The sequence below is a fragment of the Penicillium concentricum genome, assembly GCF_028827145.1.
Source record: "Penicillium concentricum strain IBT 3081 chromosome Unknown utg000002l_segment0_segment0, whole genome shotgun sequence".
Classification (NCBI taxonomy): domain Eukaryota; kingdom Fungi; phylum Ascomycota; class Eurotiomycetes; order Eurotiales; family Aspergillaceae; genus Penicillium; species Penicillium concentricum.
Window position 1 is genome coordinate 9,946,937 of NW_026622755.1, and position 24,766 is coordinate 9,971,702.

The 24,766-nt window shown below is 50.7% G+C and overlaps 9 protein-coding genes across 9 annotated transcripts; 4 read left to right on the plus strand and 5 right to left on the minus strand.

Moving 5' to 3' along the window:
- Positions 1–352: 352 nt before the first annotated feature.
- Positions 353–1,876, minus strand: N7517_007513 (uncharacterized protein; the record flags this gene model as incomplete). The annotated part of the gene is made up of 2 exons (XM_056725243.1): positions 353–829; positions 908–1,876. The coding sequence occupies 2 exons, from the start codon at positions 1,874–1,876 to the stop codon at positions 353–355; spliced, it is 1,446 nt and encodes a 481-aa protein (XP_056581493.1).
- Positions 1,877–2,817: 941 nt separating this feature from the next.
- Positions 2,818–4,334, plus strand: N7517_007514 (cardiolipin synthase; the record flags this gene model as incomplete). The annotated part of the gene is made up of 5 exons (XM_056725244.1): positions 2,818–2,999; positions 3,050–3,154; positions 3,237–3,556; positions 3,624–3,888; positions 4,208–4,334. 5 exons carry the CDS (start codon positions 2,818–2,820, stop codon positions 4,332–4,334), a joined length of 999 nt encoding a protein of 332 aa, XP_056581494.1.
- A 1,209-nt stretch (positions 4,335–5,543) lies between these two features.
- Positions 5,544–10,217, plus strand: atrF (ABC drug exporter AtrF; the record flags this gene model as incomplete). Its single annotated transcript, XM_056725245.1, has 1 exon — positions 5,544–10,217. The coding sequence occupies one exon, from the start codon at positions 5,544–5,546 to the stop codon at positions 10,215–10,217; it is 4,674 nt and encodes a 1,557-aa protein (XP_056581495.1).
- A 439-nt stretch (positions 10,218–10,656) lies between these two features.
- On the minus strand, positions 10,657–12,998 carry N7517_007516 (uncharacterized protein; the record flags this gene model as incomplete). Its single annotated transcript, XM_056725246.1, has 8 exons — positions 10,657–10,903; positions 10,958–11,058; positions 11,117–11,376; positions 11,436–11,496; positions 11,557–11,668; positions 11,738–11,910; positions 11,961–12,149; positions 12,201–12,998. The coding sequence occupies 8 exons, from the start codon at positions 12,996–12,998 to the stop codon at positions 10,657–10,659; spliced, it is 1,941 nt and encodes a 646-aa protein (XP_056581496.1).
- Positions 12,999–13,778: 780 nt separating this feature from the next.
- On the plus strand, positions 13,779–14,905 carry N7517_007517 (uncharacterized protein; the record flags this gene model as incomplete). Its single annotated transcript, XM_056725247.1, has 2 exons — positions 13,779–14,125; positions 14,191–14,905. Coding segments are annotated over 2 exons (1,062 nt in total), but the record flags the coding sequence as incomplete, so codon positions are not given.
- A 31-nt stretch (positions 14,906–14,936) lies between these two features.
- Positions 14,937–15,450, minus strand: N7517_007518 (uncharacterized protein; the record flags this gene model as incomplete). Its single annotated transcript, XM_056725248.1, has 2 exons — positions 14,937–15,230; positions 15,277–15,450. The coding sequence occupies 2 exons, from the start codon at positions 15,448–15,450 to the stop codon at positions 14,937–14,939; spliced, it is 468 nt and encodes a 155-aa protein (XP_056581498.1).
- Positions 15,451–15,696: 246 nt separating this feature from the next.
- N7517_007519 (ATP-dependent RNA helicase ECM16) lies at positions 15,697–19,367 on the plus strand (the record flags this gene model as incomplete). The annotated part of the gene is made up of 2 exons (XM_056725249.1): positions 15,697–15,900; positions 15,948–19,367. The coding sequence occupies 2 exons, from the start codon at positions 15,697–15,699 to the stop codon at positions 19,365–19,367; spliced, it is 3,624 nt and encodes a 1,207-aa protein (XP_056581499.1).
- Positions 19,368–19,583: 216 nt separating this feature from the next.
- cwc21 (U2-type spliceosomal complex subunit CWC21) lies at positions 19,584–20,222 on the minus strand (the record flags this gene model as incomplete). Its single annotated transcript, XM_056725250.1, has 1 exon — positions 19,584–20,222. The coding sequence occupies one exon, from the start codon at positions 20,220–20,222 to the stop codon at positions 19,584–19,586; it is 639 nt and encodes a 212-aa protein (XP_056581500.1).
- Positions 20,223–21,645: 1,423 nt separating this feature from the next.
- N7517_007521 (mRNA-binding protein PUF3) lies at positions 21,646–24,512 on the minus strand (the record flags this gene model as incomplete). The annotated part of the gene is made up of 4 exons (XM_056725251.1): positions 21,646–22,064; positions 22,113–24,209; positions 24,262–24,418; positions 24,471–24,512. 4 exons carry the CDS (start codon positions 24,510–24,512, stop codon positions 21,646–21,648), a joined length of 2,715 nt encoding a protein of 904 aa, XP_056581501.1.
- Between the last annotated feature and the right edge of the window lie 254 nt (positions 24,513–24,766).

The following is a 24,766-nucleotide window of genomic DNA, read 5'->3' on the forward strand; positions in this document are numbered from 1 at the left end:
TGATACAAAACTAATCAGCAACACAAAAAAGAATCAAGACTCATCAAAGCAGAAAAAGGATGCATATCTCACACCATCTGATCCAGACAACCAGACCAAATGAAAGTCCCGAGGACCACTCAAAAAACAAGAAGAAACTCCTACATCAGCGGGTGATTACCCATACTCATACCTCTCCGATGCCTCCCACTAGCACGCACCCGTCTAGCCCCAGACGAAGCGCCAACCGAATCTCGCCTCGTAACGCGTCTCGGCAAACGGCGCAACGTCTGATACTCATCACCAGAGCCACCGCCCTCCTCAATCTCCGAAAGAGTGCGGCCCCACCGCGAACTCGCGCCCGTATGTGGGATCATCGAGTCTGTTGGGCTGGGAGAGGAGTATGTGGAGTTGTTTGATGCCCCGCTCGCCGCGCATAGAGGGAATTCCCGCGCGGACGTGCGTCGTAGACTTGGGGTGCGACGTGGGGCCAGGGGGAGGGGCCTGGGCTTGTCCGGGTGGGGTTTGTGGTGGTGGTTGGGTCGAGGAGAAGGTGGAGGTTGAGGGGGATGGTTATGGCGGTTTGGGGGGAGGAATGGCCTTGGCTTTGTGTCTGGGGGAATACCTGCTGGCGGAATTGAGGTTCTTCCCCCCTTGGCTGGGTGGTCCAGAGGTTTTGTAGGGTTGACTGCAGGAGGTTGTTCTGTAGGGAGAGGCTGTTGTTCTGCAGGGCTAGGTTGTGGGTCTGCAGTTGTTGTTGATATGGGATTGGGTTGAGAGGCCCGTATTGGCCTGGGTAGGTGCCCTGAAAGTGATTGTCAGGGATGCCGGTCTCAGGTGGGATTTGGATCTGAGAGAAGTATCTATTAGTTTCGGCTCACTTCATATGCAGTGAGAGATCAATTCATCTCTTTATTGGTGGGCATACCTGACGGCTGAACTTCCTTCCTGGCATGGCGATGTACTCATCGAACATGTTCCCGAGTTCGGCAAAGTTGAACCCGCGTACCGGGTCAGCGGGCTCAAATTGCTGTCCAACTTCTTGTTGGAAATTGACGCCTCGGCGCGGCAAAGGTTGGTACTCGGGCAGTTTGAGCATCAATGATGGGTAGCTGCCAATCATTGCGTCGATAACAGGGTCGACGTCGATCGAGAGGGAAATCTTGCTGTTTGCCGCAGGTTTCTGGATCAACATGACAAACGTGAACTCGCGCGGTAGACCGGATCTCTGGACATTGTTCTCTTCCATGGACCAGACGACTTTCCCAGCTTCAACATCGAATTTGCGGCCAGATGGATTTTTCAAAGTACGGGCGGAGCCTTGAATGCGCATCATCTCATACCGCTTATACCGACCATTGACACTCCCCGAGGGAATGACGCTTGCGCTGACAGGAAGTTCCGCGATTCCGAGAGACCCAGCTAGACTGAATGTCCACTCCATTGTCTCCGGGGAAACAGTGCCATAGAGCAGGTGCGGTGCATGCATAAGAAAGCGTGGGTTACCGGGCGGATATCCATAAGAATACAACTTTGAACTTGAAAGATCACGGTTTCCACGAACTGACACACTAATGGTGGCGGACTTTATGCGGTGTGTGATAGTGTGTGGCGAATGAAAGGTGAATGCGATAGCAAGAAAATCTACGTGTTCGGCGTCCTCGTCCGAGACGGCATTGCTGGAGTAATAACCATGCTGAAGACGCTGGACGTGCGCGGTGATATAAGCATCGCCGGGAAGTCGGCGCTCATAGATGAGAGCACGGTTGATAAGCAGACGTGGATTCGCCATGTTTGGATCTGGTTGTTCCGTTTCTTTGACTGGTGGTACACTGCAGATTGGAGTTAACGAGCGTGAGTCCGAGACACGCCTGTTTGGGACAGAAGTAAGCGGCATCGTGGCGACCGCAAAGCGACAAGGCCGCAGTTTCGTTCTGGTAGCCTTGTCTGGCTCTTCATCTAGCTGCAGGGCTCCTTCTAGACACGGACGGCTGCCTTTGTAATTTGACTTGGCCTGCGTGATACTGTCCTATATATGATTTTAGCTGGCTACTCAAACATGAGTTCCAACATTCTTCTTCGATGATGCTTTTCATCACCTGGGGTTCTTGGTCACAGGAGTGGTAAAGCCTGTCAGGTGAGCATAGGCTTGATCATGATCATCGTGATGTAATTCCTGGGATTGGGGATCTAGAGCTGATATTGTCATTTTCAAGGATATGCGATACAATAAGGATAGAGGTGCTGTCATATTTTTTTCTATGTACAAAAGTAGGAGAAGTATAAGAAAGGTAGTGTGTTGCATGTGGAGGATATAGAGGCGGGCGGATAAACCATTTCTCCGACCAGAAACTCATCGCCGAGGTGCAATCTCCAATGTTCATCTAACCTCAGGCGACCGTGATCTAGAACTTGTTGGTTCTAGCTCATTGAATTTCTGGTAGAGGTGATCTATATTCTGAATTCTCTTATATATATGTCCGGCTCAGCCAAGTTGCCCCGAATTCCGAGACATCCAGCTAACAATCCCTAGATTGTGTTTGTACTATATAGCATTCTGTCTTTTTATTTGCATTGCTTGCGCTATCAGCTTGTTCCTCTATTTTATTTTGATTTGGGGTCTGTATTTGCAGGCTTGTCAACGACTGTGCGACGCGACACCCTCCGTTGGTCTGTCTCCTGGCGTATCACTTGGACCGAATCACCATTTCATAGCCTGAAACCAACCGGGTATGCACAGTTGAAGCTCCTGGACAAAAGCTTGTGATTCTTGGTGTCTCTCGTTAACTCTGGGCTTTTACCAACGCCTGCCGTCATCACTTTTGTGTTCGTGTTACCATGATTGGCTCATGCGCAGCCCAGTTGTCCCTTCGGGCAAGCCGGCAGGGATCTCAAGTGTTGTTTAAGAACGCACATCTTTCTGTTAGGTCAAATGTGTTCAATACTGAAGCTCTTCAGAGAAATGGATTCCGGTGTTTATCTACATCAGTCCAGTCGACATTGAACCGATTACCAACCGGGTATGGCCGTCTGCTGCTTCTTCGTTTATGCAGTTCTAACTTTTCACCAGAGGATTGAAACCCCGCTGTCTGCAGACCACCCTGATCTCACCATCATTCTTCACCCAGCAAAGATGGTCCGGGTCAAAATCGCCAGAAAACAAAACTCCTGAACAGTAGGTCTACAGCCTCCAAGCCGAGATACCCAGTGTCCAAATGGGACATAGGTCAAGTGAGCCATCAACTAACCCAGGGTAGACCCGATGAATCCAAGAAAAAGCCTATTCTATCGCGGATTCCCCTGCCAACCTCCCACGAGAATATCTACACTGTACCCAACATTCTCACACTCTCCCGGCTGGTCGCCGCCCCTGTCGTCGGCTATCTCTTAGTCAACAACTACCACACAGCAGCACTATCCCTGTTCGCCTACGCGGGCATTACTGATCTCGTCGATGGCTGGATCGCCCGGCGGTACAACCTCCAAACTGTGGTTGGAACCATCATTGATCCCATGGCCGATAAGCTATTGATGACCATTGGTGTCGCGTGTCTGGCCGTGAATGGCTCTCTTCCTGGTAAGTCTACTCTTGTTGATCACTTGGTATACGGACATGGACATGGATTGACGCATTAAATAAATAGTGTGGCTCGCTGTGATCATCCTCGGTCGCGATGTTGGTCTGGCTATCTCGGCTATCTATTACCGTTGGATTTCCCTGCCTGAGCCTAAGACTATGGCCCGGTACTGGGATTTTTCGCTTCCCTCAGCAGAAGTCAAGCCCACCGAGATCTCGAAGATCAACACTGCTCTGCAGCTGGTGCTGGTGGGTAGTGCAATTGCGCTGCCTGTGGTGCCTGGGGCATTTGTCAGTGCCTGGCATTTGAGCGAGGCTATGACTGGATTCCAGTAAGTTTGATTTTTTCTTGTTTTATACCCTTTTTTTTCTTTTTTTCCCCCTTTGTCTTTTTCCTTGTACCTGGAAGGCCTGAATGGTCCACCCTAAGGCAAATTGAGGCTCCTTCCAGTACATACGACCATAGGGTGTGGAAAACAGGGCTTCCCGTCCGCTCAGCCGTACTTAAGCCACACGCCGGTGAGTTAGTAGTTGGGTGGGTGACCACCAGCGAATCCTCACTGTTGTATGTTTTTTTGCTTTTTTTCTCGCTTTGCATTATTCGCTTGCTATCTGTTTATGATTAGTTTTTTTTTTGCTGACCAATTTTAGGTACCTTGTTGCGGGCACCACTCTCTGGTCTGGACTCAGCTATGTCTTCTCCAACAACGCCGTGAAGATTCTCTCAAAAGAAGAAATTCAGAAGCGTATCGCTCAAGCAGCTGCTAAGCGCAAGTAGCGATCAAAAATAAGGCCGAGGTAGAAAGAAGTTTTCCTGTACAATATCTCATAATTCAAATGTTGGATTATGCCAAGAGTCAGACCGTATTGTTCCAACGGGGATTGTGCATATGCTTGAATCATGAACCACATGGATACCGAAAAGTAGGTGTAGCGTAGCCTGCATGACATGTGATATATCAAACATGACAACGTGGAGGTGTCTAGTTTGATAGCAGTTTACCAGGGAACCCTTCACATGTTGTGAAGATTGGCATTTGAGAAAAAATATAATCCATATATAAGATGCCTACGTATGTAAATATATAAGGAGTAGAATATAAAAGAATACGCCGGCGGGACCGTGCATCAGGCATCAGCCAAGTTCTCAGACCAAGGCCCCGATATATGATAGATTCTCAGATTACCAAGATCTCGTCCGTCGGGCTCCTTTTTAGGCCGAGTGGATCCTGGGATCTTATAAGTCGCCGAACTGCATGTGTTTTAGATGGCTGAATTAGGTAGGCGGGCCGATAAAGAACGGCGTTATGTATGTGGCACAGACCTATTCCACATTCTTTATATCCAATGAGATATGGCATCTTCGAAAAAGTAGTATTCGTAAGCAAGATTGTTAATCCATGGATTATATATTAGCCCCATTATATATCCATATATACAAAAAAAAGCCCGGGAATATAAAAGCCCCCACGTGCTTGCATAAGCCTCCAAAGGCTGATAACCTTGGAATGGATACTTTGATGACAAGTGAAATAGCCAATGAAATGTTAGTAAATGTCCGTGAACAGCCAATAACAACCATATCAGCTAAAGCCCGACTTTATCTCCGTACTTGAAACCAGAAAATTCTTGTGATTCACCCTGACTCATGTAGTCCACCTACTCCACTATAGCTCTTTTAAGTCTCGATTATGGATTATTATCTCATTTATGATTCGATGTTCGATTTTAGTTCCAGGGCCTCATTATCCCTTTTTAGCGACTGACAAATGCCCGGAGTTAAGGTGAATATTCTGATATTTTCTCATATAAACGGCGTTTAGGTCTATCTTTTTTTTCTTTCTGAATTTTTTCTTTATATTCCTCTTTGTTCTACTTTCTCTTTTTTAATTATATTATCTACCCCCTTAATTAGCCTGGCTATAACATAAATACACTTCCTATCTGCCATTGAATGCCGGAGAGTAAATCCTATCCGAGCCTCAATATGGAGGGCCATTCCGAACAGTCGCATGTCTCGGATTCCCAAGCCTATACACAAAACTCCAGGCAACAACCCACCTCAAATGGCGAGACCTACCACCATGATGTGACCTCGGAACAACCCGCCGAAGAAATCATCAGGACCACCGAATCTCCCATCAACCCAACTTTAACCGACAGCTCAACCATCAGCTCGTCGGTAAGTGGAGATGATGGCCGCTGGGGAGAAGAGAAGGCCGGAAAGGCCGTCTCTCGCAGCGGCGCTATGGAAGACATGGAAGAGATGCGCCGCGAACTCACCCGCCTCAGTCTGCACCGCACTCGCTCTGCAACTAAGAGCGTTCGTCGCCACAAATCGCAGGCCAGCCGCCGCGATGAAGAAAAGGCCATGGATGAAGAAGACACTGAGGGCGAGGCTGATGACAGCTTCGATCTGGGTGAGTTCTTGACCGGCGGTCATCTGGAGCGCCGCACAACCGCCGGCGGACCTGCCAAGAAGGTCGGCGTCGTCTTCAAGAACCTTACCGTGCAGGGCATCGAGACTGGCGCATCCTTTGTGCGCACTCTCCCCCAGGCTGTGATGGGTACTTTCGGTCCGGATTTGTACAATCTCGTCTGCCAGTTCGTGCCGCAGTTGCGGTTCGGCAAGCATCCTCCCGTTCGCGATCTCATCCATGATTTCAGCGGTGCTGTACGCGAAGGTGAGATCATGCTTGTGCTGGGTCGTCCCGGTGCTGGTTGTACCACCTTCCTCAAGGCGATTGCAAACGACCGTGGTGCTTTTGCTGGTGTCCATGGCGAGGTCAGCTATGGTGGTCTGTCAGCCGAGGACCAGAATAAGCACTTCCGTGGAGAAGTCAACTATAACCCAGAAGACGATCAGCACTTCCCCTCTCTCACTGTCTGGCAAACTCTCAAGTTCTCCCTGATCAACAAGACCCGCAAGCATGATCGGGAAAGCATCCCCATTATTATCGATGCCCTGCTGAAGATGTTCGGTATCACTCACACTCGGAATACCCTCGTTGGCAACGAGTATGTGCGTGGTGTTTCTGGAGGTGAGCGCAAGCGTGTGAGTATTGCAGAGACCCTGGCCACCAAGTCATCAGTAGTCTGCTGGGATAACTCGACTCGCGGCCTGGATGCCAGCACCGCACTGGACTACGCCAAGTCCCTCCGCATCATGACCGATGTCAGCAAACGCACTACCTTCGTCACACTATACCAAGCCGGAGAGAGCATCTACGAGCTCATGGACAAGGTGATGGTCATTGACGAAGGTCGCATGCTCTACCAAGGTCCAGCCAACGAAGCACGACAATACTTCATTGACCTGGGCTTCTACTCCTCCCCTCAATCGACTACAGCAGACTTCCTTACTTCGCTCTGCGACCCCAATGCCCGCGAGTTCCAGCCCGGCCGTGAAGCGTCCACCCCCAAGACCGCCGAGGAACTTGAGAAAGTCTTCAAGAACAGCCAGACCTACAGCCGTATCTTGGATGATGTCAGCAGCTACGAGAAACGTCTCCATGACACCCAGCAGGAGGATACCCGCCGCTTCCAATCCATGGTCGCGCAGTCCAAGTCCAAGTCCGTCTCCAAGAAGTCGCCATATACCGTCTCTTTCGTGCGCCAGGTCATGGCTTGCGTGCAGCGCGAGTTCTGGCTCCTCTGGGGCGACAAAACCTCCCTCTACACAAAGTACTTCATCGTCATCTCCAACGCCCTCATCGTTTCGTCCTTGTTCTACGGAGAATCCCTGGATACCAGCGGCGCTTTCTCGCGCGGCGGTGCTCTGTTCTTCTCGATTCTGTTCCTTGGTTGGCTGCAACTGACTGAGCTGATGCCTGCTGTCACTGGCCGGGGCATCGTCGCCCGCCATAAGGATTACGCTTTCTACCGCCCATCTGCTGTCTCCATTGCCCGTGTCGTTGTTGACTTCCCTGCTATCTTCTGTATGGTTGTTCCGTTCACGCTTATTATGTATTTCATGTGTGGACTCGATACCACGGCCTCCAAGTTCTTCATCTACTTCCTGTTCGTGTACACGACAACCTTCTGCATCACCTCCCTCTACCGCATGTTCGCTGCTTTGTCACCGACTATCGATGACGCGGTGCGTTTCAGTGGTATTGCGCTGAACCTGCTCATTTTGTATGTCGGTTATGTTATTCCCAAGCAGACTCTCATCTCGGATTCTATCTGGTTCGGATGGCTGTTCTATGTCAACCCGATCGCGTACAGTTACGAGGCTGTTCTGACAAACGAGTTCGCCGGCCGTATCATGGAATGCAATCCATCACAGCTTATCCCACAGGGTCCTGGGATAGATCCCAAGTACCAGGGCTGTGCTCTGACTGGCTCGACATTGGGTGAAACATCTGTTACCGGATCACAGTACTTGACTGCCAACTTCGAGTTCACGCGCAGCCACCTGTGGCGCAACTTTGGTGTTGTCATTGCTTTCACTGTTCTGTACATCCTGGTGACTGTCATCGCTGCTGAGACTCTCTCGTTCGTTGGCGGTGGTGGTGGTGCTCTGGTCTTCAAAAAGTCCAAGCGCGCTAAGAAGGTCACTTCCCAGACTTACAATGCCAACGACGAAGAGAAGGTCGCCAGTGCAAACGACAATGCCGCTCTTGCTCGTGGTACGGCCTCGGCTGATGCTGATGCCACTTTCAATCGTCTGTCCTCGAGTGAGCGCTGCTTCACCTGGCAAAATGTGGAATACACTGTCCCCTACGGCAACGGAACACGCAAGCTTCTCAACGGTGTCAACGGCTACGCTAAGCCCGGCGTCATGATCGCCCTGATGGGTGCCTCTGGTGCTGGAAAGACGACTCTACTCAATACTTTGGCCCAGCGCCAGAAGATGGGTGTCGTGACTGGCGATATGCTCGTCGATGGCCACAAGCTGGGTCCTGATTTCCAGCGTGGCACAGGTTTCTGTGAGCAAATGGATCTGCACGACAATACCTCCACCATCCGTGAAGCATTCGAGTTCTCAGCCATCCTCCGCCAGCCCCGTGATGTCCCGCGCCAGGAGAAAATCGACTACGTGGACCGCATCATCGATCTTCTCGAGCTCGAGGATATCCAGGATGCCATCATCGGCTCTCTCAATGTCGAGCAGAAGAAGCGTGTCACCATTGGTGTTGAGCTCGCAGCCAAGCCCAGCCTGCTTCTGTTCCTGGACGAGCCCACCTCCGGTCTCGACAGCCAAGCCGCGTTCTCCATCGTCCGTTTCCTCAAGAAACTCTCCCAAGCCGGCCAGGCCATCGTATGCACGATCCACCAGCCCTCCTCCATGATAATCCAGCAATTCGACATGATCCTCGCCCTCAACCCCGGCGGCAACACCTTCTACTTCGGTCCCGTCGGAAAAGAAGGCTCCTCCGTAATCAAGTACTTCGGTGACCGCGGCTTCGTGTGCCCACCATCAAAGAACGTCGCCGAGTTCATCCTGGAAACAGCCGCCAAAGCAACCCACCGAAACGGCAAACTAATCGACTGGAACGAAGAATGGCGCAACTCAGACGAAAACCGCCAAATGCTCGCTGAAATCGACCTCATCCGCTCAGACCGCAGCAAACTCCCAATCGAGGAATCCGGCTCCGCCCAATACGAATTCGCAGCAACAACATCAACCCAAACCTTCCAGCTAACGAAACGTCTCTTCACAAACTACTGGCGCGACCCTTCCTACTACTACAGCAAGCTCTTCGTCTCGGTCATCATCGGCATCTTCAACGGTTTCACCTTCTACATGCTCTCAAACACTGTAGCCTCAATGCAAGACCGCATGTTCTCCGTCTTCCTAATTATCCTCATCCCCCCTATTGTCCTCAACTCCATCGTCCCGAAATTCTACATCAACCGCGCCCTCTGGGAAGCACGCGAATACCCATCCCGCATCTACGGCTGGGTCGCCTTCTGCACCGCAAACGTCGTCTGCGAGATCCCGGCTGCCATCATCTCAGGCTTGATCTACTGGCTGCTATGGTACTACCCCGTCGGCTTCCCAACAGACTCCGGAAACGCAGGCTACGTCTTCCTCATGACGATTCTCTTCTTCCTTTTCCAGGCCTCATGGGGCCAATGGGTCTGTGCATTCGCACCTTCCTTCACGGTTATCTCGAACGTCCTTCCCTTCTTCTTCGTCATGGTCAACCTCTTCAACGGTATCGTCCGTCCTTACGCCGATTACCCCGTCTTCTGGAAATACTGGATGTATTACGTCAACCCTGTCACCTGGTGGCTGCGCGGTGTTCTCTCGGCTGTTTTGCCAGAGGTCAAGATCGAATGTACCTCGCTTGAAGCTACGCATTTCAATCCCCCGCCTGGCAAAACCTGCGACGCTTATGCAGGTGACTTTGTCGACTCTGCTAAGGTCGGTTACCTGGTGAACCCCCAGGCTACCGCGGACTGCCAGTACTGTCCCTTCACGGATGGTGCGCAGTATATGGCGAATTTGAATGTTCATGTCGATGACAAGTGGAAGTGCTTTGGTATTTTCCTGGCTTTTGTTATTATTAACTGGGCTTTGGTTTATTTCTTCATTTACACTGTTCGTGTGAGAGGTTGGAGCTTTGGTCTTGCTTCGGTGTTTGGTGTGGGTGGAATGTTGATTGATCGTGTGAAGGGGTTGTTCAAGGGGAAGAAGAGTGATGAAGCTTAGAGGCTTCAAAAGTTTGGTTATTTTTTTTTAATTTTTGTTTTCGTTACAATATGCATTTACACAGAGCGTGATATCGGATATATCAGGATCAATCTTAGAAGAACACAACTACATATTATTATTGGGATTTATATTACATGATTTCAGTCTTATCTCATTGCTTTTTAGGACATAAACTGTTTTTTTTTTCGTTTGTTTTCGTTTGAATGTCATAGCATAATTGATACATAATACATGAGATGCCTCAACCTCCTTTCCATTCATTTGTTTCCATTGAATCAACCGAGCAACCCGATCCGAACTCCTCCTATCCCGAATACTCATAACAAGGATTGTGAAAATCTAGACTCCCACTGGACGCTGTAGATGTAGACGTAACCCTAGATCTGACTCTGATGCAGAGTGCAAACAAAGGCAAGTCTCAAGATTCAAGTTCAAATCAAACCCCAAAGAAGAAAGGTCTTCGGTTCTCCGCTAATGGAACAGCGGGAACTCTCATCGGGACAGGAACAGTATTGTTAAAGACCTCTGCTGGGAGAGGAGCCGAAGAAACAGTTCCCTCCGTTTCTGGTCCCTTATCTTTCTCCCCGGTCTTCTCATTGATGATAGGCACGAGCACGCCACATTCCCAGTTGCGACAATTCATCTTCAGCTGTTTGGTCTTAGGATCCTTGACGATACGGCCCCTGGTTCGTGTTAGCTTTAGCAGTACAGCGACAGGAATATGGATATGTACGCACCATGCACTCTCCGACAAATTCGCACTTCCCACATAAGCCCAACCGCGGCACTCCTTGTTGTCAGGCATATCGATCGGGGTGGAAGGGTGGACGAAGGCAAGCTTTACAAAAGAATGTTTATTAGTAACAAATCGTCATGCCCGCTGCGAAACTACTCACCTTGTTATGCATCAAGACTCCGCGCTCACTGACGCAATCTCTAAGTGTGTCACGCGGGAAATTGACACTCGACCACCAGGCTGGATTGAAGCAGATCGTGCCAATGGCGTATTTGGGGTTGTTGTGCACGCCTCGTACGGTCTCGTCTGATGGGAAGTAGATACGGAAGTGGTCAACACATTCTTTGTTGTGCGCTGTCACAAGCTCTTTGTTATTCCTGCTGGCAGTCCGGAGGTCGTATTCTAGCAGAGCATTGTCACCTGGTGGGATGGAGTTGCTTAGATTAGTTGGTCTTGGCTTTTGTGGGATGGGCACGTACCCTTGCAGGCGAGATAAATGGATCGCAGGAATGGGATGTTGATATTTCCCAACGATGATGCCTGTGTGTTGTTAGTATGCCTAGTATTATGTATGGAGGCATAGCAGATGAGGAAGCTTACAATGTAGTCGATGTTAATGGGTGCCTTTGTCTCTAGGCCGAGAGTTTTGACGGCACGACCCAAGCCACTGAATCCAGTGCGTTGCCATTTGCCTTCGGTATTGGATCCACCACTTATATTGTTAGCTGGTGGTTAAAACTTTGGTATGGTAATAGGGCAGGGGAAGGAAATGAATACATACACTGTATGAACAAATGCATAGCGCTTCGTCTCGGTGAAGTCAAACTCATCTAGCTTCTTGACAATGTTGCGGTGTAGCTCTGAAGCCTGGAGGAAGTAGACTAGTTCTTCATAGAACGGAGTCTTTCCAGCATCAGGAACTTTGAGTTTGGGCAGATCAATAAGGAACACAGTCTGGAAACTGTTAGAAAATTTAAAGACATCAGACATACATAATCACATACGTTTTCCATAAGCCTATCCTCTCCCCAGTCAGTGGAAGTGAGATTGGCAGATGGGACTGCAATGCGAAGATATCCCGGGTGGAACATCAGAAGCAGCTTAGAATGCATACAGAAGACCTGGGGCTCCATAGGTGGGAAACACAGGCGGAAATTTGGCATGTTTTTAACGTCCTGGCGATATTGTTCTCGCTGTAAAATGAAGTTAGTATGTGTCATTCGAGGTCATAGTGGGTTGCTAACCGTCTCTTCGTCGTTTGCTTGCATGACGAATATGATTCGTGTGGTCAAGTTGTTAAACTTGGAATAAAGCCATGGCATGTCCCACAGAAATGAGCTAAATACGCCCAACTCCAGGTCGTCTCGCTGGATGACTTCTTCGATTGTGATTTCGTTTCCACTGCGAGGGAAGCCAGTGATGTGCGTTTTCTTGACAGCACCAAGAGGCCACTGGGCCACTGAGCGGGAGGTAGGTTGGACGTTATTCGGGGCATTTGATGTAAGCTCTCGGCAGACTTCGGTGTGAGATCTCACTCGAGTCGTGCTCACCTGGGGAGCAGATTGAACCGGATTGCGTATAGCGATAGAGGGGCAGGCTGGCTCTGTCCTAGGGAGCTTCCGGCTAGCCTGAGATGGCGGAGTGGACGAAGAGTCGTCAGCCTTGCGCTTAGCGAGACGTGCAAGACGCTCCTCCTCCATCTGCTTCCGGTTCATGCTCAACAGCGAACCTGCCGAAGCTACAGCAACCTCATGTGGGGCAGTTGCGTGTTTGACAGGCCGTGCATTCTCGGAGTTTTTGGTCTGTTCGCTAGGCTCCATCGACATAGCAATAGCACGTTGCAACTGCTCACGCTCGTGGTCATCTTCGGTCTCAGAACTAACCACAGATCTTGACCTGGGGAACACTTCTTCAATATCCGAATCATTGCCCGAGTCATTGGTCAGATCCACAAAATTATCCCGGAACGCCTGAGATGAGGGACGCCTGTTCTGGCGAGAGGCCTCCACGGCGTCAAAATCGGGATCCACTGGTGGTTCCATCATGCAGAACCTAACAGAGACCGAACTGCAGATTTCAGAAAGAAAGATGAAGATAAAGAGATACGAAAAGATGTGGATGGCAGGTGATAATGGAATGTTTGATGTGTGGAGTAATAGGACAAGGTGAGACTGTATGCGCGGGATGTGACTAAAAGGTCTCACAGAGGCCAGCAGTCATGTATCAAGGTATCCAAGGGCTTAGAGGCCTATTACTGCCTAAATTTGCTTCTTTTCACGTTCTATTTTCAGATGTCGTTTCCGTATGGAACCCCTGTTATGTGAATAATCGCCACGTGACCGGCCATGTTGCAATATCAAGAGTATGTCCATCTCTGCTTATACGTCGTGCTTTAAATCGTATGCTCGGCCGCTTAAGGCATATATTTTCTATTCTCGTACGGGATCATTGGTCTAAAGCATTCTGTAAATTTAATATATGTAGGGACTATATAGGCCTCTCTTGCCCAATGGTTTAAGAGAAGGACAAGACCGAACTATACCACAAATACCCTACCCAATTTAACAAAATGGGAATATACAATTTAATTTTGAACACGTTATCGGCTATCCTCCGCTTTTTTAGAGATGCATGGTGATCACTTCCAATACAAAGCCCAAATTCCTAGTCACAAAAGCACACCGAAATGAACACTTCGAAGTATACCACTAACTCCGAACAAGTATGCAGTAAATATATCATTGGAATTCTTCCGAGAAAAGTAGCCAAAGCACCCGTATATATCAGAGTCACAAAAAGTAGTAGACAGCTATATGAACAGTATTCGTGGGGCAGCGCCGAGCCGTTGCCTGGTCTTGCCGGCGACAACATCCACTCCCAGCTTTGCGATTGTCGACACGATCCATCCCATCACGATCATCCACCACGCATTACCATCATCTCAACAAATGAAGAAGACCAAAAAAATCGTTCACCGCGTCCAAGCGAGGGCTTCGGCCACCCAAAAGCGCATTCGCGGGAGGCTCTCGGCCACAGGCGAGTGTATCCGAGGAAAGTTTTCGGCCATGTGCAAGTTCAACAAAGCGACAACCTCGGTGGTTCCGGACGAGTCTGATCAAGCCATTGAGCTCATCCCGACATCTCAGGAGATGCCTAATACATACATGTAGTAAGTTGACATAACCCATGGGTGCGATGCCATAAGCAAGTCCATATGATCTAACAAAGCGCCAGTTCCGATACCCCGCTTTGCTATGTCGCCCCTTTCGCCGATCTTAACTCCAAGGAAAGAAACTCGTCGTTAGGCGAGTGGAAATCGTTTGAACAAAGGTTCCACGAGGACATGGGAAGGCACCTCCCAGAGGAGATTGTGAACCGACGCAGCCCATTCCCATTTGATTGGCTCCCGCTGGATATTCGCGCCAAGATATGGAAGTATGTCTTGGGCAACACCAAGGAGGCCATATTTCTTAGAAAGGATGGTATCGCACCGAAAATCCCAACTTCCATGCGATTTGTGTCGCTCGACTTGATGTCGGAAGCTTGGTTTGCATGGATCAATTCAATGAGCAACCGGACTCTGGTGGTGGTGGACTTCCCACGGCACGCCTACCTTGGCCTACCCTGCCCAATTCTTCGAGATCTGTCGACGGTCCGCCTCCGAGCACTCAAATTCGCACTGGGCGACAAGGATGCCGAGAAGGCCACGAGGAGAAACCGGCAATTTGTGAGATTTATCTCAAAGCACAGAGATGATGGCTTCCTCGCCATTCGCACGTTGATTATTGAATTGCGAAAGAACTGGACAAGCGGTGGCTTCACCGAGGTCGACCTCGCCGGCCTTCTGAGCTGCGGGGCCTTCGCTCACATTGAGCGAATTCGCATTCACGGATGGATCAGAAGTGAGAGTTTGGACCGGCTCCTGAAGCGAGCCCAGCGGACGGCCTAGGCCTCGTTCTGATGGCAGGCCTATGGCAATTTCATAGGCATTGCAGAACCAGATCGACGATAGCGAAAAATGAATCTCTATCAGCAGTTGATTTGTCAAGTCCAAGACCAACAAGGAGTAGTCTCTTTTCACTAGGTGTTTTCATTGCAATAGCCGTAGCAATCTGACGAGCAAGTAGTTGACCCGTCGTATCTTGCCCAGGAGCATAACCACCTAGTAAAGTGGTGGTTGTTAGACTTTGAAGGGGCAAAAGAGCATCATCACCCTCACTGAGGGTGTGCATGCCCTCGGTGCCTGGGTTCTGGTTCTCCATCGGTACGTGCAACTATATACCATTAGCGATGTTTGCTGAAGTTAGATTCAAAACATACCCAGTGTCCTAATCGTCCTGCTTGTGAGATGGTGACCATAATTTTATCGCTAAAGTTCATTACCCCAACATCTGTTTGTATGCCATTGACTAACCCCGCAACCTGCTTGGTGGTGGCAGGAAATGGCAGGTTGAGAGAGTCCTGCATGGAGCTTGTATCAAAAGAGGTAGTCATGGTGAGAATAGATCTTGGTTGAAATACTGAAGAGAAGAATATAGGTTATGTAACTACAGAGTAGGTGTCTCGGAGATCGTGGACGCGCTTTAGTGAGCGGGCGGTTAGTTTCACCGCCTCGGCTCAGACTAGCAATATCAGACCGCCTTTATTTTTTTTCTTGATGAAGCAGCAGTTGGATCACAGAGCTTGCATACTCAGCCAATTATCTTTTTTTCTCAGTCGGAGTGGCTGCAGTAATTCAAGATGCCACCTAAATTCACACCACGTCTGCGAAAACAAAGACACCGGCAAAACCCAGACGGCGAGTCGGCTGATACCAATGTCGCACAGCTCGAGCCCGTCTCCAAGGATGAGAAAGAGGCACGGCGACAGAAGCTGAAGGGAGAGCTACGAGAGCAGCACCCTCAAATGTCTTCAAAGAAGCAGAAGCGCTTGGATAAATACATTGTATGTGGATAGCTGCTTTGAAATATATGGCTCTAACATTCCCGCAGGAAAACAAACTCAGGAAGGAAGAAAATATCGAATTGTTGAAGAAACTAGCCGGATCATCCGTCGACACTTCGGCTTTACAGAGCTCTAGAGATCTTTCCAACAAGCGCAAGAGACATGACGACGACTCATCTGCACGAACGGCCTTCTCCGCGCCAAAAGAAAATGCTCCCGCAGACATCTCAGGATATGATACCGACGATTCAGATATCCACCTGAAAGTGTCCGATCCCGCAACAGATCCTAATGAACAAAAGTTACGAGAAGAGGCAGCTGCCGGAAATGGACTTAAGCGACCACTAGAGCTAGGACCCGATGGATTCCCTGTTCTAAAGAAGCGGAAGCGCGCACCGAAGAAGAAGCCCACACCTGCACCAGCAAAAGCCGAGGTTGCATGGGAGGGCTTTGATTCGGGTGACGAGGATGAGGATGAAGATGAAGATGAAGAGGATATGGACGAGTCCGAAAGTGACATCGAAGAGGATGAGGACGAGGAAGATATTTCGTCCTCTGAGGGAATTTCCGAGGATGAGGATGAGGACGAGGAAGAGTCAGAGGAGTCAGAAGATGACGACGAGATGGACGATGATAAGCCAACACTCAAGACTCGCCAGTCAGCCTTCAAATCTTGGGCAGTACAGCAGATCAACGAAGCTGCAGGATTCAAACCCGCCGAGGGAGCCGTGACCGAGGAAGAGCAGGTCTTCGACCCATCCAAGTTGCCAGCAACCCACAATACCATCCGAGAAGAACCTCTCCCTCGGGAGCTTCAGGTAACTCATGGCGATCCCAATCGCAAGGCATACAGTGTCGCAGTTAACCGCACGGAGGAAATCCAAGTCGCCCGTCTTGGACTCCCTGTCGTTGGCGAAGAACAGAAAATCATGGAAGCGATTCACAACAACTCAGTTGTCGTCATTTGGGGTGCCACTGGTAGTGGAAAGACAACCCAGCTTCCCCAGTTCCTCTTCGAATCCGGCTTTGGCTCCCCAGGCAGCCCTAATCCGGGTCTAATTGGTGTCACCCAGCCTCGCCGAGTCGCGGCCGTGAGTATGGCGAACCGCGTTGCTCAGGAATTGGGTCAACATGCCGAGAAGGTGTCTTATCAGATTCGATTCGAGTCTACAGCTTCGAAGAAGACAGCCATCAAGTTCATGACTGATGGTATTCTTCTACGAGAGATTGCAGATGATTTTGCCCTTCGCAAATACTCCATCATTCTTATTGATGAGGCTCACGAGCGCAGCGTCAACACTGATATCCTGATTGGAATGGTCAGTCGTATTGTGGGCCTGCGCAAGTCTTTGAGCGAGGAGGATCCGTCTGTCAAGCCTTTGAAGGTCGTCATCATGTCGGCCACTCTCCGTATCTCGGATTTCACCGAAAACCCAAGTCTTTTCCGCAACGGTGCGCCCCCCTTAGTCCAAGCCGAGGGTCGCCAGTATCCTGTTGCAGTTCATTTCTCCCGCCGCACCCAGCGTGACTACGTTGAAGATGCGTTCCGCAAGGTTTCGCGCGGACACCGCAAACTACCTGCTGGTGGAATGCTTGTGTTCTTGACTGGTCAGAACGAAATTCGCCAGCTTTCTAAGCGACTAAAGCAGGCGTTCAAGCCTACTCAGCGGGAGGATACGACACAGGCAAAGGTGCAGCTCTCGGCTACCGAGGCACCTCTGGAAGCAGAGGACCTTGAGCTAGGCGGCACCGAGATGGAAAATCCAGGACATGATGATTACGACAGTGACATGGAGATCACCGGACTGGATGACGCAGAGGAAGACGAAGGCTTCGAACTCGCTGAAGGCGAAGAGGCCATGGACTCGTCAACCCGTGTTCACGTCTTGCCTCTATACTCTCAACTTCCCACGAAAGAGCAGATGAAGGTGTTTGAGCCAGCCCCAGAGAACTCCCGACTGATCATCCTCGCAACCAACGTCGCCGAGACATCCCTCACCATTCCCGGTATCAAGTATGTCTTTGACTGCGGTCGCGCCAAGGAGAAGCAATTTGATCTCTTCACTGGAGTCCAAAGCTTCCAGGTCGGCTGGATCAGCAAGGCCAGCGCAAACCAGCGAGCTGGTCGAGCTGGTCGAACAGGGCCTGGTCACTGTTACCGAATGTACTCCTCTGCGGTCTACGAAGGCGAGTTCGCTGAATACACCGACCCAGAGATCCTCCGCACCCCCATCGAAGGCGTTGTCCTCCAGATGAAGAGCATGGGTCTCCACAACGTGATCAACTTCCCATTCCCCACACCCCCAAGTCGCCAAGGTCTCGCAAAGGCAGAGAAACTCCTCAAGAACCTAGGTGCCCTCACAGCCGAAGGCCAAATAACCCCCATCGGCCGTCGTCTCGCAACATACCCCCTCTCCCCCCGATTCAGCAAAATGCTCCACATCGGCCACCAACACGGCTGCATGCCCTACGTGATCGCCCTAGTCGCAGCACTCGCAGTCGGCGACCTCTTCGTCCCAGAGAACCAACTCGACCCAAACCAACCCCTGCCCACAACAGCCAAGAAACAAATCGCCGACGACAGTGATAGCGACAGCGACAGACGCAAGGTCTACACAAACGCAGACCGCCTCGAAGACGACGAGCGCGAGCAACGTGTGAAATCGCACGCCCGCGCCATGCGTCTCTTCAGCAAACACGACGACACCTCCGACGCCCTAAAATCTCTCTCCGCAATGTGCGCCTACGCCTACGCCTCCGACGGCGACGCCTTCAGCGAAAAAATGTTCCTCCGTGCAAAGGCTTTCAAAGAAGCAACACAGCTCCGTCGCCAGTTAACAGACATCGTCCGCTCAAATAACCCAGGCCTAGTCCCCGCATACGAAGCACGTCTGCCAGAGCCCTCAGCAAAGCAAATCAAGGCCCTCAAGCAGATCGTCGCGGCAGGATTCATCGATCATGTCGCTATCCGCGCTGATCTCGCTCCTGTCCCGCCGGAGAACCCGCGCACCCCCCGTCGCGCCATAGACGTCCCTTACCTGACGCTCTTCCGCTCGCGGGACGGTAAGGGCCAGGATCTGGAGGAACGTGCTGTCTACGTGCATCCTTCTTCGCTGCTCGCGAAGCTCTCGCCGAAGGAAATGCCAAAGTTTATCACTTACTCGCATCTCCAGCAGTCTTCTGCTTCGCTGGTCTCGGATCAGGTGCCTAAGATTAGAATGTTCCCGCTTGTTGCGCCCAGTGCATTGCAGCTCTCGGCGATTGCGCATGATACCCCTCTTATCAAGTATGGAAAGCCAATTGGCAAGGCTGATGCCATTGAGGGCGTGCCGCCGCGCAGATCTTGCTGGGTTATTCCTGAATTGGTGGGCGATGCGGGCAGTGTTGGCTGGCCGATGCCTGCTAAGAAGGTTGTGCAGAAGAAGGACGCGAAGGAAGGTTGGGTTATTGAAAAGTTTGTGGCTTAGGTATTGGTTTTGGTGTGTTATAGATGAGGTTATGATATCCAATTGTTCATTTCTTTGCATTCGAAGATTGTACATAACATGGACAATAAAAATAAAAATAAAACTTGTTCATGCAACCCTATTTCCATGATAATCCCAACATAACCCTAACACCGATCAGCACCATTATTTGAGAAAGACATAAGTCAAAAAAAAAAAAAAAAGTCAAGACCAAATCTAATCCCTCCTCTTCTCCCGATAATCACGAGAACTAGAAATCTCCCCGGTCTCCCGATCCTCTCTCAACCCAAAAGCCCTGCGCAACCTCTCCGTCTCCTCAATCTTCGCCTCAGCAAGCTCATGAACTTGATAAGACTTAAGATTGCGCCTATCCCTCCCATTCCCAGCCCCAGCAAAAGGCTTCTTGAAGCCCGACTCCCCACGCTTCAAATCCTCCTCAAGCTCCTTCAACAACCGCTGTCGAAGAGTATCACACCGCTCATCAATCTCCTCTTCAGTAAGAACCTTCTCCCCCTCATCCGTCTCGCCATCCTCACCACCTTCTTTCTTAACTCCACTCTTCCCCTTCTTCTTATCAGTCTCTTCTTCAATCCGCTCATTCTCTTCTTCAAGTCGCTCCCGCTCTTCCATCACCTTCACCTCGATCGCGCGCTTGCGGTCGTGCTCGAGGATTTGCTTGTCCGGTACACGCTGTTTGAAGGGTCGGTCCATTGGTCCGCTGCCGTTCGCGCCGCTGATGGGTGGGTAGGGGGCGCCGTAGCCTGTGTTGCGGGGTTTGAGGAGGGCGGAGTTGCGCTGCACGTAGCCTGATGTGCCGCTGCCGCGCGGGGTTGTGAGGCCGACGTTGGAGGACATTTTGGTGGTTGGTGAGTTAATTTGGGGTGTGGTTTGAGTTGGAGGTTATTTGGTGGGATTTGAGTGGGATATTATTTGGTGTGTGGTTGTTGAAATGATTATTCTTGTAGGTTTGTAGGTTGTAGTTTTGCGGGATGGAGAGCTCGGAGCTAATCTGGATGCCGGCTGGATGTAGGTTCTTTCGGGCTCGGATTGGAAATTCAACGAAAAAGGGTGGATTAATCGACACCGTAAGTTTTTAGTCGTTGACGCGCTGAGAAATAGCGCTGATCACAAGTGTTGAGGTAGAAGTGGAAGTGGCAGATGGGGTTTGCTCCAACTCCAAAATGCGCCGCCTTATCGGGAATCACGGGATTACTGTCACGTGTGATATGACACTACATAACTATGTACATCAGGGCTTGAACTATGGTCACTGAACATGCTACGATGTATGAACGTATGGTAGAATGAAACTTAGCAATCTTAAAAGTCAAGTCATAATGCATTGATAATACAGCCACTAGCAAGATAAAGAAAAAGAGGTCCACAAGGGAAATTATCAACACGGCATGGCAACCCGGAAACAAGACGAAGTCCACAAGAGCCGGACAGCTACAACGAGCTCCCAACAGCAAGCAGATCGTACATGACGACCGAGAAGCACAGAAGCAAGGACACCTTGATGCGAAAGGAATGCCGTGGAGCTCAGGATCGAAAATCATAGCCATGGGTTGAAATATGTTGACTCGGCCAGGAATTAGAAGGAAATGTGTGGAAAGAAAGTAGTAGGTAGTTCTGGGGAGATCATGCAGATGCCATGGCACAAACTGTGCAAAGTGGATTGATTCTTTTCCTGGTATTTTCTGGATCCGAATGTGAGTGTGGAAGGTCCCGGACTCCATGCTATGGGCATATGCGCTCGGAAATCATGAAGAGCGAAATAGTAGATCCGTTCCCCCTTTCCGAGCCGGTTGCCGATTTTTTCCCCCATCACAGTCGCCTTAACCCCGTGACAAAATAAAAATAAATGGAAGAAGTGGACAAAACAAAGACGCCGGAGCCATATCGATTCTCGGACCTGGATCTCGTAGCGAGAAGCATTGACAATGATTCACAAACACAATCGTAAGAATAAATGAACATGTCAAGAAAGAAACAAGAACAAATAAGGTAAGATAAGAAATAAGTCGGTGGTCGAGATCGAGAATCGAGATCAACACAAGAAAAAAAAGAAATAAAGACATTCCAGGCCCTCATTGTTGCGCCGTCAAAGCCATGGTCAAGTAGGGGAGAATCACATAGACGTTGGTAACATATATCCCGCCTGATTCCCCTGTATGTATACGCCCCGTATTAGATAGAGAACAAGAAGTCACTCGGCTCAGATCAAATCAGGATTAGAAAGATTATGTTAGGCGAGCAAGATAAAGTGTGCAACGAATTAGTGAGCACTAGTGACATCGACCGGGACGGTAACACCGGTGTTGCCTGTCTCGGGACTCGAAACCGAAGTCACAGTGCTCTTAGCAAGGCCCTTCGACTCAAGGGTGGAGTCGACGGTGGTCTGGGCGTCCGTCGGAGGAGGGGTGGGTGGCGCGTTACCCACGAAAGGGGCCCGGGGCTGCTCGGTGGTGATTGAGCGCTTGGCGGGTTGGGGAGAGGATTTGTGGGAGTGAGGGGGAGTGGTCGAGGTGGTGTGAGGCAGAGGGCAAGTCGCAGGAGAGTTAGGGTCAAAAATGAGCTTCTCGATAGCGACAATCTGCTTGCCATAGCTGAACTTCTTCAGTTGGCTTAGAAGGGGCTTGATCTGATCGATGAGGGCTTCACGCTCGGCATCTTTCAATTGGCCCAGCACCTTCTCTGTTGGGGGTTAGTATAGTAAACAACGAGTTATGGAGTTGGACTTACGAATGACATAGTTGCCATACTGATCACGCATGAGACCAAGGAGAGGGCTCTCGCCGCGGTCGTTGGTAGATGTTAGGGTGCTGATGATGTGGATACGCTCATGTTCCGCACCAAACTCAATGCTCTTCTCAACCACGTTGCTAGCAAACTTGTGCTTGGAGTAGGCGAGGAGCTGTCCCATAACAATGTCGATCATGCGAGTGCGGTCCTTCTCGTCACCGTTCTCAATAACGTGCTGGATGACATAGTTGCCGAACTGGTCAGGGATCAGATTAGAAGTGCAGGCATGAAGCTCAGCTAGAATGGACTGCCGGTCAACCTCCTCACAGTGCTCAAGCATTCTCTGAATAACACGGCAACCATAAGGATGGGCGGCGAGTCTGTTGACCTGACCGCGGAAGGCATTGATAATGAACTGCACGTATTCCGAAGGAACACGCTCAATGGCCTTCTGGATGACGTGGTTGCCGTTCTGATCACGAACACACTTGAGGACATGGTTTTCGAGTTCCTTGACCATCACAGCTTGCTGGTCAGTCAGAATGTGCTCCAGGGCCTTCTGGACTACTCGACATCCATACATCTGGGTCGACAGGGCCAGGACGTGTCCGCGCATCTGGTTGGCCAGGATCTTCTTTTGGGTCTGGTTGCCGTGCTCGAACAACTTCTGCACGACGTAGTTACCGAAGACATCAGTCATCAACTGAAGACAGTTCGGCTGGATCTCACGGAACACCTGCTCTTTCTCGTCGCTGTTGGCGGTCTCAAGCTTCTGTTGAATGAAGCGAGAGCCGTGCTGGTCACCACTAAACTCAACCACATGGTTGTAAATGTCCTTCAGCTCGTAGCGCTTGTTTCCCTTGCTGTTGGCCCGGAACTCTTCTAGGAGGGGACTGCGAACAACCTGGGTAGGATCATGCTCGCGCTGAGTACGCGACACCAGAGCAGCGGCACCGAGGCCATTGAGATGACCCACGGGGTAGAAGCCGGAGAGAGCGTTCAAACGAGAAGCCTGGTAAGCTTGGAAATCGTAAGAAGGAGGGTACTGCATCCGCGAGGAACCTTGGGCGAGTTCCTGCTCCTGGAAGTTTCGTAGTCTGCGTTCAAAGGCTGCGACTTGGCTTTCGTTCGCACCTGTGTTGCGGTATTGGCCGGCGGCCCCGTCGACTCCGGCGTAGATGGGGCTATCTATGCGGGCATAGTCCGAGGGTGAGATGGAGCCGGTGTTCGCAGCCCTGGAGCGTGCCTGGTACGCGAGCTGCATCTCCTGTGCAGCTTCTGCGGTGTATCCAAGTGCTTGGTAAGCTTCTTCGTTGTTCTGATACTTCCCGCGCTGGAAGGTACCATCAAAGGATGCATGAGGAACGAACGAGGGCCGCTGAGCTGCTTGGGACGCATAGTTGGCTTCGTTGAGCTGCAGCTTGTGGAACCCAGCGTTGAGGTCCATCGAGCCACCGCTGTAGCGGCCATCGATGCTGTGATTGTCGGAGTAGAAGGAAGGATGAGCGGAATGAGCAGGACGTTGAGTAGCGTAAGAGGCGGAGTTGTGGGAGGCGTGAGATAGTGCGCTGCGACCCTGGGGCGGAGACACATGCTCGGCAATTCCAGATCCCAATGACGACATGCCCATTGAAGCACCCATGCCATCTCCGCTTGCCCCATCGAGAGGATTCGAGAAGCCAGGCTTCACAGGGAAAGTCGCTCCCACAGGGCTGCCACCGAGACCGGTAGTGTTGATCTGGCGTCGACCGGCAAAACCACCGAAGGTGATGCCCTCTGCAGAGGGAGACACACCCTCTGACCCAGCGTTGAGGTAGGGTCGGTGGCTCGCGGTTCCAGCAGCGGTGTTGATGCCAGTGGTGCGGGGTAGGGCAAAGTAAGAGCTATCACTAGTTTCGTTGATAGCGGGAGCACTGCGGTCATTGGCACGCGCCTGGGTGGGGGATGTAGCGAGGCCTCTATTCTGGAAGGCGGGGTTGGTGTTGACAGTACTCCATGGCAGGTTGGCACGTCCCGACCAGCCATCCGACTCCGATGTAGAGAGGAGGGAACCCGATCCGGACTTCCCTTCGAATGCAGTCTCGCTCAGATGTTGATCTGCAAGCTGCGTCAGCGTAGCCCACTTCGCAATTGGTACAGGATAACTCACCATCGCCGAATCCTCCTAGGTTGGAGTCACCCCAGATGTTGTTCTTCCAGCTAGCCTTGCTAGCACCGAAACCCTTACCGACACTGTTGCCTTGTGATCCGCGGGTGCGGTCATTCATTCCGGTGGAATTCATGTTGGAAGCCCGGTTTGATCGTGCCTGAATTTGCTGTTATTATCGACATTCCATTGATCGCCATCGTCCCACTCACGTTGTGTACGCTGGTTGCATTTGCGGCCATGGTAGAAGCCATCCCAGTAAATCTCCGATCGGTAGAAAAGTAATCCGATATGTACTCGAACGGCGAAGATTATTTTGTAGGTGGTTCGGAGAGGTTGTCTCGTGGTAATAAATCACAGAGAGACGATCAGCCGATGCTGTGTCGACTAGTATTTGCAAACGGGCACCAGGCACCAGAGACGGCGTACACGAAGGAATATAAGACTGCGATGAGAATCCCGTGTTAGCAGGGTTTGGGGCCATATTGGGCGATGTTGCATTGGGAAG